General features: G+C 54.1%; 1 protein-coding gene and 1 long non-coding RNA gene across 5 annotated transcripts in view; one reads left to right on the forward strand and one right to left on the reverse strand.

Annotated features, from left to right (window-relative positions):
• On the reverse strand, positions 1-14,846 carry ATP13A1 (ATPase 13A1). 4 transcript variants are annotated; one of them, XM_016132401.2, is made up of 26 exons: positions 14,311-14,846; positions 12,007-12,096; positions 11,709-11,899; positions 10,235-10,307; positions 9,926-10,081; positions 9,773-9,842; positions 9,590-9,696; positions 8,930-9,059; positions 8,751-8,806; positions 8,109-8,235; positions 7,895-8,032; positions 7,698-7,818; positions 7,207-7,364; positions 6,680-6,855; positions 6,491-6,601; positions 5,438-5,563; positions 4,548-4,656; positions 2,939-3,138; positions 2,767-2,863; positions 1,995-2,155; positions 1,811-1,925; positions 1,525-1,721; positions 944-1,086; positions 649-760; positions 420-563; positions 1-334 (listed from the first exon to the last, which is right to left on the reverse strand). In XM_016132401.2, the coding sequence occupies exons 1-26, from the start codon at positions 14,818-14,820 to the stop codon at positions 224-226; spliced, it is 3,729 nt and encodes a 1,242-aa protein (XP_015987887.2). In that variant the 5' UTR covers positions 14,821-14,846; the 3' UTR covers positions 1-223. The 4 variants fall into 4 exon arrangements, with proteins under 4 accessions (XP_015987887.2, XP_036089832.1, XP_036089831.1 ...); XM_036233939.1 differs by having other exon boundaries at positions 420-584; XM_036233938.1 differs by having other exon boundaries at positions 1,811-2,155.
• LOC107503716 overlaps positions 14,758-18,780 on the forward strand; it is a 20,503-nt gene continuing 16,480 nt past the window's right edge. The window contains exon 1 of the long non-coding RNA XR_001595280.2: positions 14,758-14,866. This is a non-coding gene — a long non-coding RNA (uncharacterized LOC107503716). The remainder of the gene's footprint in view (positions 14,867-18,780) is intronic.

The following is an 18,780-nucleotide window of genomic DNA, read 5'->3' on the forward strand; positions in this document are numbered from 1 at the left end:
TTCTTAAAATTGTGTATGCTGCTTTATTTACCAAAGTTGCTGGCTGGGGGCTAGTCTGCCAGCCAGGCCCGCGGACAGCCATTGTGGAGGGGGTGGTCCCAGCTCAGTCTCAGTGGGCAAGGCTGGGCCAGCCTTGTTGTGGGGGCAGTGTTCCCTCCTGGGGCTCACATGGTGCTCCTGCCTGGCGGCAGCAGGACAAACAACAGGATCTGGCACTACCGTCTCAGGAAGGCACTTTCAGCTTCGGTGTTCCTAGGAAGAACTGCAGGACGCGGTCAGCCAGGAGTGCCAGGCAGAAGTCAAAGATCAAGACCTGGGCGATGACCAGCTTGAACTGCAGGGCAAGGAGTGACAGTCAGCTGGGTGCCCACCGATGAGCCCAGGCTGCGTCCCAGGGCCACATCTACAGGGTTACTCACCTCCACGGGGATGTCCACGAGGCCAAACTGGCTGTTGAAGTCAGGCGAGGAACCGAGGAGCAGGCCCACGATGGCTAGGAGAGACACGGCCAGGCTCCACACCAGAGGCCTGTTCTCAGGCAGGCTCTCCATGAAGGGAGGGCCCTGCAGGGTCAGATGCATAGACTGCTGTGTGTTGTGGGGGCTGAGCAGGTGGGTAGGACATGCTCAGGCTGGGGCTTTGGCTTACCTTGTAGTTGATGGCAAATGTGGCCATCTGCATGGCCATGGCCATGATGTATACGGTGCTGTTGACCAGGCTTGGCTCAAACTCTTTATACAAGTCCACAAACTGCTCCTGCCTATATGAAGTGTGGGATCAGGGCCTTTTCATGGCTCCTGCGGCCCCTGCACATAACCAGGGCTCTGCCTGGCCCTGGTTGTCCCAGGTTGACTTTTGTAAGTGCATCCTCTTCCCATCTCCCACCACAGGGATGCTGCCGGCTCTGGGTGCCCCCTGCCACCCCTGCTGGGGCAGTACTCACTTTTCAGGGCTCCGGGCCTGGGCCTCCCTGTACAGGTAGACGAGACTCAGGAAGTGCACACAGAACTGGAGCAGGACCGTGAGGATGGTGTACAGGTTGAAGATATTGGGCAGGGGCCGTTCTTGGGACAGGGTCTTGAGGGGCTACAGTGGTGGCGGGGTGCAAAGAGATGGGTGGGTGTAAAAGCACAGAGAGCCTTCCGCAGGCCTGGTGCACAGGGCGGTCACCACATCTTGAGGCTACGGGTCAGCACCAGCCTCTAGAGCCCGGCTTGCCTGTGGACAGTGCTGGGGCCCAAGTTGTGCCACTGGAAAGAGTCTCAGTGGGCACCTACTCTGCCCCACAATTATCCCCATCTGTAACGTGGGGAACATAGCTCCCACCCTGAGGGCTGTTGTGGGGAAGAAATAAGATAATACGTGGCGGCCCCTCTAACATCTTGTCCTGGCTGGCCCAAGCATCCCTGGCCACAAATCCACAAAGCCTACCAGCACCTCCAGGGAGGGTGCCAAGGCTCAGAGAGGCAGAGAGTGCCCTTGGCTAAGGTGGGAGCTATTGCTTTGCCTGGGGTCCCAGCCTACCTTGGAGCGGGAGATGAAGAGAAAGCAGCCAGCCAGCAGCAGCCCCTGCAGTGTGGCCTGGAAGTCACTGAACTTGACACCCTCCAGGTAGAGGACGCTCTGACTATATGCCAGGATGAGGGCGTTGAGCGCCAGGATTTTGAACATCTGCAGTGTGGTCACGAGCGTGCAGCGGCCCTGCTTGATCACGTGACAGACTGTGCAGATGGGGGGAGGGGAGAGGCAGGTGTGGGCATGGGTGCCATGCAGGGTGGGCAGGGGGGACAGGGTGGGTGGCAGGACTCACTGCACTGAATGGACGAGAGCTTGGACGTGAAGGGTGCCGCGATGCTGGCGTCCCCCAGTTTCACGATGGGCATGCTCTCATCCTCCAGGTCCCGCAGCACCTGGCTCAGGCGGTCCTGTGGGTGGGAGGCAGGCAATGAGACCGAACCACAAGGGGGTGCTGGTGTCCCTTTCCCAAGACTCACCCTCTGGGAGGTGGGCTGTTCCTCCGGGGGCGGGAGCCCCAGCTTCTGCTTGGCTGCCCTGGAAGTGGCTCTGACGCCGCTGTTGCTCAGGATGGGGCTGTCCCGAGGCCGCCGCCTCCGCTCGATGACCCGCTCAGGGGCATTGGCCAGAAGTGCCACACCTGGGGTGTGTGTGTATTAGGATCTAGGGGAGCCCCCTGGCCTCGGGCCAGCGTGTGGTCTCTGCTCAATGCCAAGATGGAGCCAAACCTCCCCAAGGAACACCTTGGAGGGCATCTATTTTTTCTACCAACTACTTCAAAACCAAAACTCATAAAATACAACTCTAAATGGGTCGAACCTAATTTCCAAAGTAGTTTATTGCCAAGGATCATGATTCCAAGAGGTAAATACTACTCAATAAACGTAGTCAATAAATAAAGCCAAAAAATACGTGCTGTCAACACTGATCCGAGGCTGTGAGTCCCGGGCAGTGCTTCCGCTCCAGTTATCCCCACTTGTTCCACTTCTCCCTGATCTCCGTGCCCAGGGGGCCCGAGCAAACCAAGCCACATTTGCCCCGCAGAGCCTCCCTGGCTCCCCAAAGCCTCCCCACCAGACACACTGTGCCCCAGACACCTATGTCTGCCCTTCCTGCCCTTGCAGAGCCTTGAATCCCCAATCCCACTGGCCCTGCCACATCCCCTCGCCACGTGCTCATGCCTGGTGACTTGTCCTCGATGCTGAGCCCAAACTGGCAGAACAAGGAACAGCCCCTGCCCACAGAGCTCACCCACGTCGGCGTGCTTCAGGGCGCCCACGTCATTGGTGCCGTCCCCACACATGAGGGTCACGTAGCCCAGCTCCTTCAGGCTGGTGATGACGAATTCCTGTGTAGGCAGAGAGGCCAAATGAGGGCTGCGTGCCGCCCCAGGGTCCCGCCTGAGCGTCACCCCTGCACCTACCTTCTGTTTGGGGGCCACGCGGGCAAACACTTGCACGTGGGGGATGAGACGCAGCAGCTGCTGGGGGTCCTCAGTCTGTAGGTGGGCCAGGCCGTCGCCTGTGAGGCACAGCGCATGCTCCAGGGCCAGCGCCTTCGGGGAGCCCTGGACCAGGGGCAGCACGATGCTGCCGTCGATGGAGCACCACTCGCAGGGTTGACCTGCAGGGCCGGTGCTCAGGATCAGGGATGGGGCTCAGCCGCCCAGGCAGACCCCCTCACGCAGACCCCCACATGCCCGGTCCTAGCCTTTCCTCTCCGGAGCACCTTCCTGACCCCGCCCTTCCTTATCCCTCCATAACCACATCTACACCTACCTGTGTCCTGGACCCCTGGGCTCTCCATAGAGGCTGTCCACAGAACCCTTTAATACGGATGAGGGATCCTAGAACCTGGGCATATCCCTAGCCTGTTAATTAGCCCACGCCTGTGCCCCTGCCTGAAACTGCACTCTCCCAGGGCCAGGGCACCCTGAATCACTTCCTCTGGCCCGACACTTGCTATCCACTTCCTCTTACCAGTTGGCTGGCCCACTGGCCCCTTTGGCACTGGTTGGCTCACTCTGGGCTGTCTTGGCTGGGCAGGAAACCAACTTTGACCCAGCTTTTGTTGCTGTCTTTTTGTTAGAGCAGTTACACTAGACAAAAGACCTGAGCTACCTGTGGGCTACCTGCCCACTACCCCTGGGCTCTGAAGAGCCCAGTGCCTGGAGTTGAATGGAGCCCTGGGACCAGCAGTGTAGACTGAGGGAAAGGCCAGGAGGTTCCAGAAGCTGCCCTGCTTGGGCGCTACCGATACTCTCCTTTGGCCTGTAGCCCTGTGACGCCCCTGGTGCAAGCCGCCTTCTTGCCGGGCCCTGCACTGAGCACCATCTCTTGGCACCGACAGACGCATCCCACCCGCCAGAGGGGACTGGGGCTGGATTTGCCCATCGATTAGTCTGACTCAGGGGAATCACGTGTAGCCGACCGAGTGATCAATTTTTGGTCACCTAAGAGTGGCCAGTGGTTGGAATCAGGCCATCTGGGTTCCAATGCTTAGTGACGGTGACCAAGTGACCTCGTTCTGTTTCACTATCTATAAAGTGGGGTCCCAACAGCTGATCTGGATGACTTCCTTCCATGTGGCACAAGGACGGCAAGCCTTCCTGTGCAGGGTGGAGGAATATGGAAATGTACACCCACCCTGTGCCCAGGGCCTGGCCATGCTGAGCACCAGCAGCCCCCGAGCTTGGGGGTGGGGAAGGGCGCTGGGGCGGTGTGTGCTCACCGTGCCAAGGCAACCTGCCAGGCCTAGAGCGGGTGTGACTATAGTCAACTGCCTTGAGGTTTGAAGTCATCACTCATCCCAGAGCCAGTGACTACCTGGACACATGAGTATGGAGCTCCTTGGTCAAATGGCCCGAGGAGGAGGACTGTGATCCAGAGGCCCACGTCACATTATTGCCACTGTCACAGGTACTCAGTGACACTGGGTGTGCTCGTTCAGGCCTGGCATGCAGGACAGCCACCAGGACAGGAGCCATTCTTGGACTCACAATTCCCCCAGCTCCTGGCCACTCAGGGTCTCACCTTTCTCTCTGGGAGGCTGCAGGATCAGCGTGTGTGCCTTTTCAATGAAGTGTAGCTCCTGGGCCACATGGCAGGCAGTGAGTGGGTTGTCACCTGTGATCATGACCACCTGGGGAGAAGGACAGAGGCTCAGTGGAACAGAACTCCAGCCTGAAGACCTGGTGCCTAATCCCTTCTAAGGAAGGCCACAGAGGGAGGTCCTGGCTCTGGAAGCCACAATCACCCCTCACCTGCAGGTATTTTAGGAAAACAATACATGCGTGTGTTTCTGACAACACCCATATATTTTCTTTGCAGTACGAACTACAAACCAGCTCTTGGTGTGGACCTTTTTGGTTTGGTAGCAGCCCAGAAGGTTGTGTGTAGGGTGGGTAGGAACCACATGCTCCAGCCTCTCAGCTTAGAGCTGGAGAGGCCTGCTGAGTGCCAAGTGGGGGACTAACCACGTTACCACCCTCTGAGACTGCTCACTTCCTTCCCACACCCTGAACTGCATCCTGACTCCCAAACTAGAGAACACAACCACCAGGATGATCAGACCAAAGCTACTGGCAGATGGACAAGGTCTGTGTGGGTATTGCATCCACCTTTCCTGGCCCAGCCTTAGCCTCCCATTGGGTGCTGGGAGCCCAAGAGAGCACTATGAGAAGGGCAGGCTCGGCTGGGTTGGACAGTAGCCTCAAGCCCAGGGCGGTGTGAGTGGTCGAGCTGTGACAAAGCTCGGCCAAAACCCATGGTGTCCTCCCTGAGAAGACTCGGACACCTACCCCTGCTTGCTCCACTAAGGGTGGAAGGGTCCTCTGCTGTCATATCCCCTTTTCTGTAAAAAGGACCCAAGACCCACCCACCCGCCTGCCCGAGCTGCTTGGTGTGGAGTCCAGCAGCCATACCCGGTGCGAGGCATTCTGGATCTCCCGGATCACAGCCTTAGAGTCAGCCTTGAGTGGGCAGGAGACCACGATGAAGCCAACGAACTTGAGGTTGCACTCCAAGGCTTCTCGCTTAATCTCCCGGGCCTGTGGACAGACATAACAGTACCTTCACGACTGGCCCGTCCTCCGTTTCCCAAGCTCTAACAACGTGCTGGGTAAGTAGGGAGGTCAGAAAAGGCCTTGTCCTCCCTTGTGGAACAGGAGTGTCACAGTAGCTGGGTGGTTCCCACCCCTGACACTCCTACTCCCCTCAGTGGACACAGTACATCACGGAGACCCTGTGGCTCGACTCCTGTCAGTAAGTCAGAATTTGCCATTGTTAACTACTAGGCACATACTCACCCTGTACGTCGTGCCAGAAATCAAAAAATCCCTACCCTCGCGAAGCTTGTCTTCTACTGGGGAAGGTGGGCAATAAAGAAAATCACAGAATGAAGAGTACTGAGTGCCATGAGAGAGATGAAGACAGGGGGACAGGGGCGGTCAGGTGTAATGTTGAGTGGGAGTGGCTCTGAGGAGGGTGCGACCACGTGTGAGCTCTGGAAGGATCTCTTGCCGCTGGGTGCAAATGGCCTGGATGAGGGCCAAGGCAGAAGCAGAGAGAGGAAGAGCGCTGGCAGTGGAGGTGGGAGGAAAGCTGATGAGGCATGGGGGGTGTGTAGGCTTGGGGGTGCTCCTAAATCATGCGGTAACCAGGTGGCTGGGCTGGGAAGGGATAGGGCTGGGCTAGAGATGGGGAATCGAGATGCCTCCCGATGTGCCCCAAGTGGGTATGAGGACCTGTGGGTGTGGGAGGCTGGGCGGAGGTGGCCCCGGGCTAGAGGATGGGATGGGGTCCCAAGGGGGCGAGGCACCCAGAGGAGAAGGAACCGAAGACTGAGTGCTACCTGGAGTCTCCAAAGGTAGAGACCAGAGAGGAAAAAGATGAAATCGTGCTTGCTCACAGCAGCGCTGAGGGGCCGTAGGTGATGTGGATGGAGGGTCTGGCAAGGGGGAAGCCTGGGTCCTTACCTGTTGGTGGGTGAGGTGCCCCAGTTCCTTGTACCCCAGAGCCAAGACACGGGCTCCTTCCCGGGAAATCTCCGTGTGGATGTGGTGATAGTTGGGTGGGCACTGGGCAAACTGCAGGGAACGCAGGGAGACGTCACCAACCGCCTCGCGCTGACCTCCCCCCGAACCCCGGGGCTGGGCCTGGCTCACCATGGAGTGCAGGGTTTCTGGGGCCCCCTTCACAGCCGCGATGTAGCAGAGGTCAGTGGAGCCTAGCTTCTCGTAGGAGGCGAGCACGGACATTCGCTTTAGGGCACTGGCAAAATGAAAGCGCTGGTGAATTTTCAGCCCCTGAGTTTTAATACTTCGGGGGAATACTTTCTCATCTGGAAACAAATAAGTACGAGTCCTGAGGGCCTTCGCTCCAAAGAGGTAGCCAGGCCCCCGCTTGTCCCTCCTCCCTACCCCCACCCCCAGACCCGGGGCCTGTGGCGGCTCCTAGCTTCAGGGGGTCAGAGCTGGAAGGCCTGGACTCAGAGGATCCTGCCGCATAGCTTTGGGTGGGATGGGTTCCAACCCAAGGAAAACCCCAAGGGTGTGGCCTGTCCTAGGTCAGGGACATTTGCCTGCCCGCTGGTCTGAGCTGGACAGTTTTCTCTGAGGGGTCTGGACTGTAGGCCTGGGGGCATGAGAGCGGGAAGTATGTTTGCGCTGGACCCGAGACTCTAGCCCCTCACCTTTGGTCAATATCCAGTCCACGGCTGTCAGCATGGCTTTCTCGAGGGGGTCACCCACCAGGGTGCCGTCATCCAGCTGCATGAGGGAGTGGCAGGAAGCCAGGGCCCGGTGTGTTTCTACAGGGATGTTGGACACGGGAGTCACCTCCTTCCCATCTCTGCAAGGACGGGAACAGCTGGTTACAGGGAGGAGGGGCCCCTGCGGACTGTCAGCCAGGATGAGGGATGGACCCCCATATTCCATGCCAGTCACTGCAAGGGCAGCACAGTTAACTTGTAACATCTGGGCCTGTTTCAGATGACCAAGGTGACTCCCATGTCACTGTCACTTATACTAAGATTGCACAGGAGCCCCCTGGATCAGATCTCTGCAGTAGGGCCTCTGACAGGCCCTCACTTTGGGGGCTTGGGTGGGGCAGTCAGTCCCTTGAGCTCCCAGAAGGCCCTCTGCTGCTGGCTGGCCACCTCGAGGCCCTGGCCTCCACGCTCACCTGAGGCCAGCCACACCACGCACCACCAGGCTGTCGCTGGTCAAAGTTCCTGTCTTGTCGAAGCAGCATACCTCCACCTTGCCAGCGAAGGGAATCCGGAAGGGCTCCGTACAGTACATGTCTGGGGGATGAAGCCAGGGTCAGGGGTCCTGCCAGAACTAGCCCCTCAGTGTCCTGGCCCTGCCCCGAGCACTCACAGAGCTTGGCCAGAGCGATGAGGGAGGTGTTGACGGCCAGAGAAAGCTCGATGGGCAGCTCGGGGGGCACGACTGATGTGAGGATCAGTGTGCATTCCAGAAACAGCTTGTAGCGGTTCCGGCTGGGGTCCTTGGTGCCTGCGAAGACAGGGCCTGTCAGCCTGGAGGTGGTGGGCACAGGACCCAGCAGACAGGTAGGGAGCATAGTGCTCACCTTCAATCCACACATAGGCGGCTGCTGCAATGGCAAAGACCAGGAGAAAGAGGATGAAGACGAAGGTCTCCAGGTTGTTTGCAGTCACTCTTTTGACCCCAAAGAGGATTGTGCGCAGCAGCTTGCCCTGGAGAGACAAAGACCTTTCCTGGGGGATGGGGTGCGGGTGGAGCCTCCCCCACCTGAGGGCATTAGAGCCAGAGCCTCCCTTGGCTGACAGGGAGCACCTGCCCTGGGCCAACGAGTGGGTCCTGCAGCCAAGGAAGCAGCTGCTCCAGGAACCACATGTGAGTGGCTACAACTCAGATAAGAGATGGGTACACCAATGGCAGAGGCCTGGGGGTTGGGGAAGGTAGTGGCGTCTGAGACGGGGGACAGCAGTTCATGGACAGTCTGGCCATCATCCCTACCCAGGAGTCCTCTTGCTGCTCTAATGAGTTCATGGGCTCGATTCCGTTCACAACCCCAAAGTATATGGTAACAGCTGGTCTGTAGCTCACCTCTGCATGGCGCTTGGCCCAGTACCTGCTGTCAGAGTGAGCCTGTGGGGTGGGCGTTCTTGGGTCTGACAGGGTGTCTGTCTTGAGTGTCTACCACTTGCCCTGGGGCCCGCCCTCCCCAGAGCCAGGCAAAGTGCCACACCTGGGATGTGTTGAATCCAGTCCTCAGGACGTAGGCCACACACCCGCTGTCAACCGCTGTGGAGACAAACAGAATCAGCGTCACTTGTGTCTGTTCATCAATTCTCTCACGGCCCAGCAGACGTGGAGGGGATGGCGGTGATGGGTCCTGGACGCCCCAGTTACCCCCAAGGCACCTACGCTTCAGGCCCGTGGTGGCCTTCTGTGGGGGGATGTGCTGCACCACCTTAGTGCCCCCGAAGATTACGTGGAGCCGGGAGTCAGTCTGTAGGTCCAGCACCCGGTCAGGGCTAAGGTCTTCGATGGGCTCCTGGGGAGAAGGGGGGGACCGTGAAGCTGACAGCCCATCCCACCTAAGTGTCCTCCACCCCGTCTCTGGAGAGCTGGACCCTGGGGCTGGAGAAGTCTGCCTGCTCCTCATAGGGCTCCCTGCCCAGGTCAATGCATCTCACCAGGGACAGAGGTCCCACCTTGACTTTCCTCTACCTGCACACACATTGGAGGTGTGACCTGGCACCTGGCCTGTCCCAGGAATCACACTTTCCCCGTTTCTCTCAGTTTACCTTATTCTGACACCCCAGGGCACCCGGGTGCCCCAAACTCTGAAACTCTGTCCTCTTCCCACCTCCACCCGGCTTCCCTCCATCCGGGGCACTGACCCGCAGGAGACCTGGCAGCTCTGTCCAGATGCTGCACCCACTCTGCTTCCTCCAGCCTCCCGGGCCGGGGCTCCATCCCACCTCCATCTGTGCCTGGGCAGGATGCTGGCCCTGTCCTGGCTGGTGGCTCCAAGGGTGGGCCAGCGATGCACCCGAGTGGCCTGACTCCCTTGCTGCACACCTTCATCTGTGGTACTGACTCCCCCGTGAGCATGGCCTCGTCCACAATGCAGCGGCCCCGCAGCAGCAGCACGTCGCACGGCACCAGGTTCTCCTGCGGTGAGCGGCCTGCGGGGCAGGGCCAGAGGGTCAAGTAGAAGCCAAGGTTGGCCTGCCACTAGGATGGAGCAGAACTGGGTCTCACCGATGGAGACGATGTCCCCGGGAACAATCTCGTCGCTGGCAATGGGCCTCCACTTTCGGTTTCGGTAGACCTGGGTGGGGTGGGGTTTGGTGAGCTTTGGGGACAAGCCTACGCCAGGCCCACCCGAGACCGCAGGGACCCTGCTGGCCACACCTGGATTGTGTGGGGCTTGTTGCCCATCTTCCGAATCTCAGACATGTTTCGCATCTGTTGCTGCACCAGGGAAGCCTCGAAGGCCACAAGCATGGAGAGCGTGAAGACGCTGTAGTACCAGTACTCGTCTAGGCACCAGAGCCCCACGCAGAACACCTGTCCCCAGGACGCAATGAGGACTGGTTACGCACTGAGGGCCGTTCCACCCATGGACCCTGACCCATGAGGAATGGAACTGGACATAGGTTGTTTTGAATGCGAAACTCCTAAAACGTGGGGTGGGGAGAAGGGCCGGAGCTGCTGTTTTACCTGGAACACGAAGAAGGGCGCTGTGGCTCTCTCCTTGAACAGCTCTGAGAAGTCAGGCACCACCATCTCGGCCCTGCAAGAGACCGGACCTCGGGCCTAGTCACGGTGGAAATCCTCAGAGGCCCCACTGACGCCTCTGCCTGGTGGTATGGCACACCTCCTCAGGAAATGAGGGGCCCCGGGAAGCTTCTCGATAGGATGCCTCATTCAATTATGGCTCTCTTCACCCCAGGACACCAGGGCAGGCATGACGGCTACCCCCATCCCTCTGCTCCACAGAACCCAAACGAAGCTTCTGAATTGCGAACAGGCTCTGCAGGCAGCTGCTTCAAATTGAGGTTGGTGAGATATGAGAACCCATCATCTGGTCAGGTGACAAGGCAAGTGAAGAAGGAACATCTGACTGGGACAAGAGCCCGTGGGGCCTGTAACATGGTACTTGCGTGCCACTCTGGAGAGGGGAGGTCTGGAGCTAGGATTTCCCAAAACCTCCCTGAATAAGAGCTTCACAATGTGAGAAGCTGGGCCTATGGGTATGTCTGTGGTACTGTGCGTAGTGGGCTCTGTCTGGCCAGAGGACCGTCTAGCACAACTAGGGCCTGTCCTTGCTCTGCTCTTTAAACTGACATCCTGGACATGGGATGTGAGAGAAAGAAGCCACGGCAGTCTCCCACTGTGATAACAATGAATAGCTGAGTCCCACCCTGTATTGTGTTGGGCACCTTTGCACGAGCAAGGATGGTATGAAAGGGGATGTTCCAGGTGCCACCATGGCTGACCAAAGCAGGGGTGGGGATCGGTATATGTTTCTTATAAATCTTCCTATCAGATTGATGGCTGTGGTAAACAATTAAGTCAGGAAAGAATTCCCTAGAAGTTCTGAGGGTTTTAAGGATGACTACCACGGTGGCTGGGATGGGGACTCTAACACTCAGCTCTGCTCTCTCTTAGCCACAGGTCAGCATTGGTGGTTTTGTTGACGATTAAAGGAGAAAAGGCATACAGAGCTCCTGCCATTCTACCTGGTACAAATACAAGCTATGCTCATCACTGACCACCTTCTCATCACCATTCTTTAAGTGCCGGGATACGTATGAGAATGGCAAGAACCTCCATTAAAAAAAAAAAAGAATTTAAAATGAAAAGGGGAATTACAAAACAAGACAAAGATGAACAGCCAACTCTTGCAGGCTCCCCAGGAAGGGCTCCTGGCCCTAAGTCCTCCAGGGGGGTCCTGTCAGCTGACAGGTTCAGACAAAACTAGAATATGTTTCTCGAAGGGTGCCACCTTCACCTGGAATTTTTTTGTTGAAAAGGTGGACTCCTCCATCTCACTTCTCAGGCACCCCAACTCAGAAGTATGAAGGGGCAGAAGTGGGAAAGGGGCCCCTGGCTAGGATATGTGCATGGCCTGTAACCACAGGCAGAGGCCCAGCTGTCAGCAGGGACGACACATGAGGATATCAAGACTCACTTGTTGCTCCCAAACTTCTTCTCGGCTGCACGAATCTCCGAGTCGTCCTGGAACCCTCTGTTGCTCTGGTAGTAAGAGAAGGAGTTTCTCACAGGAAAGGCCACGGGGAGGAAGCGCTTCTTCTCCAGGGCATCGTAGGAATACTTGATCTTCTGGAATTCGAAGGACAGCACCTCCTGCCCATCTTCATCCTGTGGGAGAAGGCATGTCTGTGGCAGAGGCCCCCTGACCTGGGAGTGTCAGTGCCTGGGAATCCCACCCAAGACCTGTGCTGAGTGGCCCGGCAGGTGGTCCCTACCTCATTGCGGTGCAGAGCCACGAGCTCAGTGGAGCCATTGTTGGGGGTTGGCACCACCTTCACGAAGGTCGCTTTGCTGGGGTCATACTCCTATGAGAAGCAAAGTGATGCTGTTGAGTCCTTCTTAACCCCATCCCACAGCCTCCACTAGGGAGGTTTCGGGTGCAGGAGTACTGTGGACATTTTCTGGAACATGCCACTGAGCTCCGGGTGCTGGATTGGCCACTCCCCAGTGTGTCACTGGGACAAGGGACACCGCCTTGATTCTCCTCTGGTCCTGTATCATAAAATCGGGGTCTTGGACAGCATCCAATGCTCAGGGCTCAGATGACGATGACGTACACTCCAACAGGAAGAACACTGCCCAGCACGAGGCCTTGGTCCATGTCATAGCCCTGTCACAGCCCACCAGGCCCACTGCTGCTTGGCTTCCTCCCCCAACCCCATTACCATTCTCACTGTGTCCTCTAGCAAGAAAAACCAAGGAGGTTGTAGGCTTGTCCTTGCCTCAGCTAAGGGGCTTGGCACATGCTGTTCTCTCTGCCTGGAACATGTGGTCACACAGTTCCAGGGCTTAATTCAAACGTCCTCTTCTCAGGAGGCCACCCCTGGATGCCCCACGTAAAGTTCCTTCACAACGTTCCTACCCTCATCCCTAGTCACTCTATTCAGCACTGTCTGCTGAGTGTGAGTTCTACCTCTCCTGCTAAGGAAATAGGTTTTGTCTGTTCTGTTCACTGCTATTTCCTCAGCACCTAAGACGTGGAGGCGCTGAATGGAGCTCAATGAGCACTCCCTCAGTCATGAGCTGCACGCACTCCACTGCCACTCTGCTACACGCAGCACTGCTCATGTTTGAAGGGGAGGGGGTGTGTGTCACAGCAATGGCCTGAGAAAACAAGGCCCCACCCCTTGGACAATACAAACAGGCAGAAAACAAGGACAAACACATAACTGTGAACTCTGGTGACGTCATGGAAGAAAGGTGCAAAGCGTTTACATAGGTCTAGCCCCATCCCAGGCGCTTTGCAGATATTATGTTTCTTCTCACAACGCCACCCCAAAGTAGGTGTTATGTTCTCACTTTGCATAAGGGGAAACTGAAACCCAGAGAGCAGAAGCACCGGTGTCTGAGATCTCTGATGCAAACCCAGATCGGCCTGTCTTAACCCAACAGCTGCTTAGCTCCTCCCTGTTCTTCATCCTTGGAGAGGAAGTTAAGTCACACTTTTAAGCTACAGGCCAAAAGACGGCTGGGAGTTTAGGGGGGGATGTCACACTACCCCTGACTCCCTTCCATTTCTCTGTCCCTTGCTGCCATCTTTCATTGTACTGATTTGAATCTATCAAGCCCAGAAGAAGTTTGAGCCCCTCCCCTGGAATAAGGATTGCTGGGATAAGGGAGATTACACTTTCTCAAGAAATACAGGATTCTGTCCACATTCAAAGTTGAAAATGAGGAGGAGGGCACCTGTCTCTTTCGTCAGCTCTTGGTGCTGTTCCTTTTCCCTCTTCTTTTGCAGACACACACTTGGGGTCAGAGGGGAAGTTGGCTGGAGGCTGACCTCAGCGCCCATGGTTACAAACCTGCCCATGCATCTGAGGCAGGCCCAGAGGGCCATGGCAGACATGGATATCAACTGTTGACCCAGGATAGCTCTCATGCATCCAGATCTAGGGACTAAAGGTCCTATTCTGACAGCAATCCTCACCATCGTCACCCTCATCTTGTAGATGGAAACAGAGATTTCAAGCAGTGAAGTCACTTGCATGCAAATAGCTCCTGCTCCTCTGAATCGCTGTGATTAACTGCATTTCAGGCTCATTTTGGTAGTAGTACTGGACGCTTCTGAGCACTGGACAGCAGAAATGTTCAGTTTTCAAACAAAGCTTCACAGACATGAAAGCCCATCCCGCGGGTTAGCCTTACACCAAAGTGGGCAACAGACGACTAGGAAGATAGTGCAGGAGAAACCACCGAATACTCGATAGAATGCGAGCTAGTATTAATGAGCCCTATCAAACAACGACACATGCCGGGCCTTGCGCTAAGCTTTCTACAGGTATTAAGTTATGGAATCTAAATAAACTACACCGGGGAGGAATTCCTGCGTCAGGGTCGCACAGCATGTCAGCAGTGGGACCAGAATTATGTCAGCGCTACACGGTATAGGGCGCCGCTGGGGACCAAAGTCCAGCAGAAGGGAGGCCCGGGTCGGGCTGGGGATCTACACAAACGTCGTGGCTGCGACCTGCGAACAGGACCAACCCTTTGGGGGTCAGGACTTGTGCCCGCACACTTACCGGGGTGCAGGTGAGCGCGCAGTGAGCGTGCACGGACCAATGACCCGAGAGAACAGTGAGCGCGTGCGCGAGACAGATAGTGGCGAGCACGAGCAGCGCGGCCTCGGGGATCTGCGCCCAGCTGCTGCTCCAGCCCCAGCAGCCGGCGGCCGCGGCGCCCAGCCAGGCCGGGTAGAGCAGCCCCGCGAACGGCAGCACCGTGAGGCGCCGCAGCAGCGCCAGCCTCCGGTACGGCCACACGGCGGCGACCAGCTCGTCGCCGTTTGCTATGAGCGCCGGCCCAGCGGCAAGGAGCGTGCGCGGCTGCGGCCCGGGCTTGGGCTGCCCGCCGGGCTGAGCCCCGCAAGGGCGGGCCCGGCAAGGCACCGCGTTGCCCACTACTGCCGCCGCCATCTTTTCCAGCACCGCGCTCGCTTCCGGGCAGAGGCCCCGCCCCACTTCCGATGCTTTACTTCCGGTGAGCGTTGGACACCGCCATGGCACCCGGGGGTAAGAAGAGCCAGGCAACATAGGAGGCTGGGTCCGGAAGTGGCGACTCAGGGTGCAGCGACGGCAGGTAGGCCCGACAATGGGGCAGGGCGTCGCCGTGACAGAGCGGGTCTAAAAGGGCTAGAACGCCTGCCCGCCCTGCCACGCCGGACTGAGACCGGAAAAGGCGGGCTGGGCACTACCGTGACAACCTGAACCGGAAGCAGCTGGCCCTACTCCGTGACTGCACCGGCACAAGCCTGTCTGGGTCACGCGGGGCAAAGCCTGGACATTGCCGAGGCGGAGCCAGTCTGGGAAGTGCCGGCCTTCAAGGGAGCTGGGCCTCGTCGCGCTGAAGGGAAAGGACTTGTTATGAGGGCGGGGCTTGTGATGTGTTGGTGTTCCAGGTTGGTGTCCCGCCAGGGGAGATCGGTCTCTCAGGGACCTGGGCAGGGCTGTGGCGGGTAGGGTTAGCGAGCCAACAAAGGGCACAGCCATGCTGGACCAAAGCCGTCATGTAACAATACCCACACAAAGTTACTTCTTTCACATAAAAATACGAAAAATTATTTTGTATTATTTACTTTTGGATTATTTACTTTCATTATTTTGTATTATTTACTTTTTTGTTACATAAATGCTATTATTTGAATAAAACCACAAAAGAAATGCTTAAGTGAAAATTAATAGTAGAATTAGTTAAACAATACGTGGAATTAAAGAAGTATAACAATATTTTTATAATGTTTCTTTGTGCCCTCTGATACAGCAATTTGTATTACTTTTTACGCTCTGTTGGATAGTTACATTTTTAGGCTGTACTGTGTGGCATAGTCTTAAGATAGGTAAATGTAAAACTTTCTAAAAGGAGAACTTAAATAGGACTTGGGTAACATTCAAATTTAATAAAAATAACAGCGACGTTCATTTCTAGACAATTACGTAGTAGGGTATTTTTACTTTCAGTTTTCTTTTAAAATAATACTTCTCTGTAATTAATGCCCTGCAAACTTATGACATCTTTTTCTTTTATCTGGTGATAAAACTAAGCAGTCAAAGGTGACATCACTTTGATATGCTTTCCTTATCAAGTTCACAGTTACTTTGTTTCTTGGTGTCATTCAAATGCTAAATACCCTCTCAAACTAAAGCCTACAATTTGTAGGAATTCATTTCTAGCTCTCCCCAACAGGTTTGTTTTGTACACCAGTTATTTGTCAATCAGGTCTTTGCATTTATAAACTAATTACATACTGCTATCTGTGTCCAAAATGTTCATTATTTTTGAACACCCCAAAGCACATTGCATATCATCATAAAAGAAACCTCTCTTTCTCAGAGAGAATGGTTTTAACGCATAGAGGTTAATTTGAAGTTGTGAAATCAAAGTTGGATTCCAAATAGGGGATCAAGACTATCCTATTTATAAATTGCTCATATTAAGTGAAAAAATGACCAGGAAAATAGGGCGATCCCATTCTTTAAAAACTCTGTAAATTTAGATGAAATTATACAGATATACTGTTAGAATTGTCCAATTTTCTAAAACGTTTTATGGTAATTAGGAGTCCATAAGTTTCCTTTGATTCGAAATACTAATTTTTAATTTAAAGATTTTTATTAAAATACAGTTAACATACAATATTGTATTAGTTTCAGGTGTACAATATACTTATTCAATATTTATATACCTAAAGAAGTGATCACCATGATCAGTCCAGCAACCATCTGACACTGTACAACACTATCACAGTATTATTGACTGTATTCCCTATGCTGTACATTACATCCCCATGATTTGTTTTATACCTGGAAGTTTGGATCTCTTATTTCCCTTCACCTTTCCCCCACTTTTTTGATTTTTCAATTATAGTTGACATTTGATATTATTTTATAATAGTTTCAGGCATACAGCATAGTGGTTAGACATTTATATAATTTATGAAGTGATGCCCCTGACTGGTCTAATACCAACCTGGCACCATACATAGTTATTACTGTATTATTGACTATATTCCCTATACTTTATATCCCCATGACTATTTTGCAACTACCTATTTGTACTTCTTAATCCATTCACGTTTATCACCCCACCCCAATACCCCCCTCTCATGACATACTAGTTTTTTAAAACTAGACACACACAACTGTGACGTAGACAAGTTATTCCCAACATGCCCTATTTTCTGTCTTGGAATCCAGGTTCTGACTAGGGTGCTCAATAAATACTTCCTGAAATACTGCACTTGGGAACTGGCCTATTTTTTTTTATGACAAGATAGTGACTTCCACAGGAATGCACCCCCAAAACATTAAATCTTACGGAATTTATTTTGGTCTAACAGAAAGCCTGGGAAGATGTCTGTTTGGTGTCGGCTTCTATTGCTGACAGAACCTTGAGTACTGCAGCCCTTGTGCCATTTCTCGCTTGGTCACCAGAGGGCAGTGTATGTGTGGCCGCACTTGACTGACGCTGCTCCTCCTGTTACTAGCTAGCCATCACGTTTTATCCTCGAAATCCTTAGAGGATTTTTAAAAGAAATATTTATTTGCTTTATTCTTTGATTTTATTTGGAAGGTAATGAAAATCCTCTACAAGTACCAAATATAAGGTGACCTGCTGACAGGAAGAGGTTTCTTGTGACACATACAGACATGTAAAATTATGTGTCCAGCTTCTGTCTGTGTCCTCCTCTGTCCCTCCCCCTCTCCATCCATCCATCCATCCATCCATCCATCAATTCTTTGTAAAATATCTGTTGAGATATTTGTCAACCACTAATACAAATCTGAGTACCAAGTAGACTGTGCAAATGTCACTGAAACCCCGAGAGACTTGATGAAGGTGATGGGCAGGAGATCTCGCGAAAGTCTGTCAAAGTGGGAGATCTGTTCAGCATGGCCAGGCTTGGATACACACTGTCTACTATCCTGAAAGCACTGAGTCTGCTTTCCTCTGGGGAATTTTGTTGAAATCCTCTATATCCTAAAAGAGCATCATGGTCAGAATGATGAAAAATGGTTATAATTTTTGTGGGAGAGAGGTAAGGTTATGATTTTAATTACCTGGCACTCTGCCCACAACTGGTCTTCACTCTGTATGATGTTGTAATCGTTGCTCAGCTGAGAGCAGAATCAACGCTTTGGTTCTGTGTATATTATAGGCCCCTAGCCCAGCACCTGGCAGTGAAGACGTGTCGCATACTACAGAATGAGAATATATTTGAAATTGGGACTCTCTTGAGCAGTTCGGATATGAGGTCATCATAACCAGGTTGCTTTATCACCTAGCAGGCCCTTGACAGTCACGAGCCTTCCCGTAGCCCCCCTTAGCCAGCTGGCGCAGAGGAGTCTCCACACCCGGGACCCCAAGATGACCAGAGAGGTCCCAGAACCGGACTCCTCTCCCAAAGCTTCCCACTAAAATGTCCCACAGTCCCACTCCCAAAGGAATCTGGGCTTTCACTTTTCCTACCAGCTACATGGGAGGGTAGGAAGACACTTCTCACATGTTTAATAGAATAATTAGAGAGAAAAAAATTATGTTGTTTTCACTTCACAATAGACTATAAGCATCTTCGCATTTTGCTGTTTTTATTGTTTTAACTCCCTGCCCCAGGTATCCTGTGCAGCAGTCAGCTCGAATGTCCTTACAGACCTCCAATCCTGGACATATCATTACACTCATAGGATGGTTTACACACAGAAAGGGCGAGGATGGGATCAAGCTACTCCATACGTTTCTCTATAGCTTGCCACCTCATAGAACATGCCGCTGTGACTTGCCACGTTAGGAACTGTAGCTTCACTTCTATTCATGAGATTCCATAAGGGAGGCCATTATGCCACAGCGATGCAGCCTTTCAGTACTGTTGGACCTCAATGTTATTCAATTCGGGTGCCATTTCAGCAGCGCTGCTGGGAACACTCAAATGTGTCCTAAGGGACTGTGTTAGTTTGTTTGGGTTGCCGTAACATACTACCGCAGATTGAGTGGTATAA

The sequence above is a fragment of the Rousettus aegyptiacus genome, unplaced genomic scaffold (genome assembly GCF_014176215.1).
Source record: "Rousettus aegyptiacus isolate mRouAeg1 unplaced genomic scaffold, mRouAeg1.p scaffold_m13_p_16, whole genome shotgun sequence".
Lineage (NCBI taxonomy): Eukaryota > Metazoa > Chordata > Mammalia > Chiroptera > Pteropodidae > Rousettus > Rousettus aegyptiacus.

What these genes read in the sequence shown, in the direction of transcription:
- ATP13A1 (XM_036233937.1), bottom strand. Translation starts at nt 14,820, where the DNA reads ATGTTGCCTGGCTCTTCTTACCCCCGGGTGCCATGGCGGTGTCCAACG. An exon ending in AGTCAGTACCACAGATGAAG is followed by an intron (nt 9,060 to 9,589) that starts GTGTGCAGCAAG and finishes CCTTCTCCCCAG; the next exon opens with GAGCCCATCGAAGACCTTAG. An exon ending in TCGTGGACATCCCCGTGGAG is followed by an intron (nt 335 to 419) that starts GTGAGTAACCCT and finishes CTTGCCCTGCAG; the next exon opens with TTCAAGCTGGTCATCGCCCA.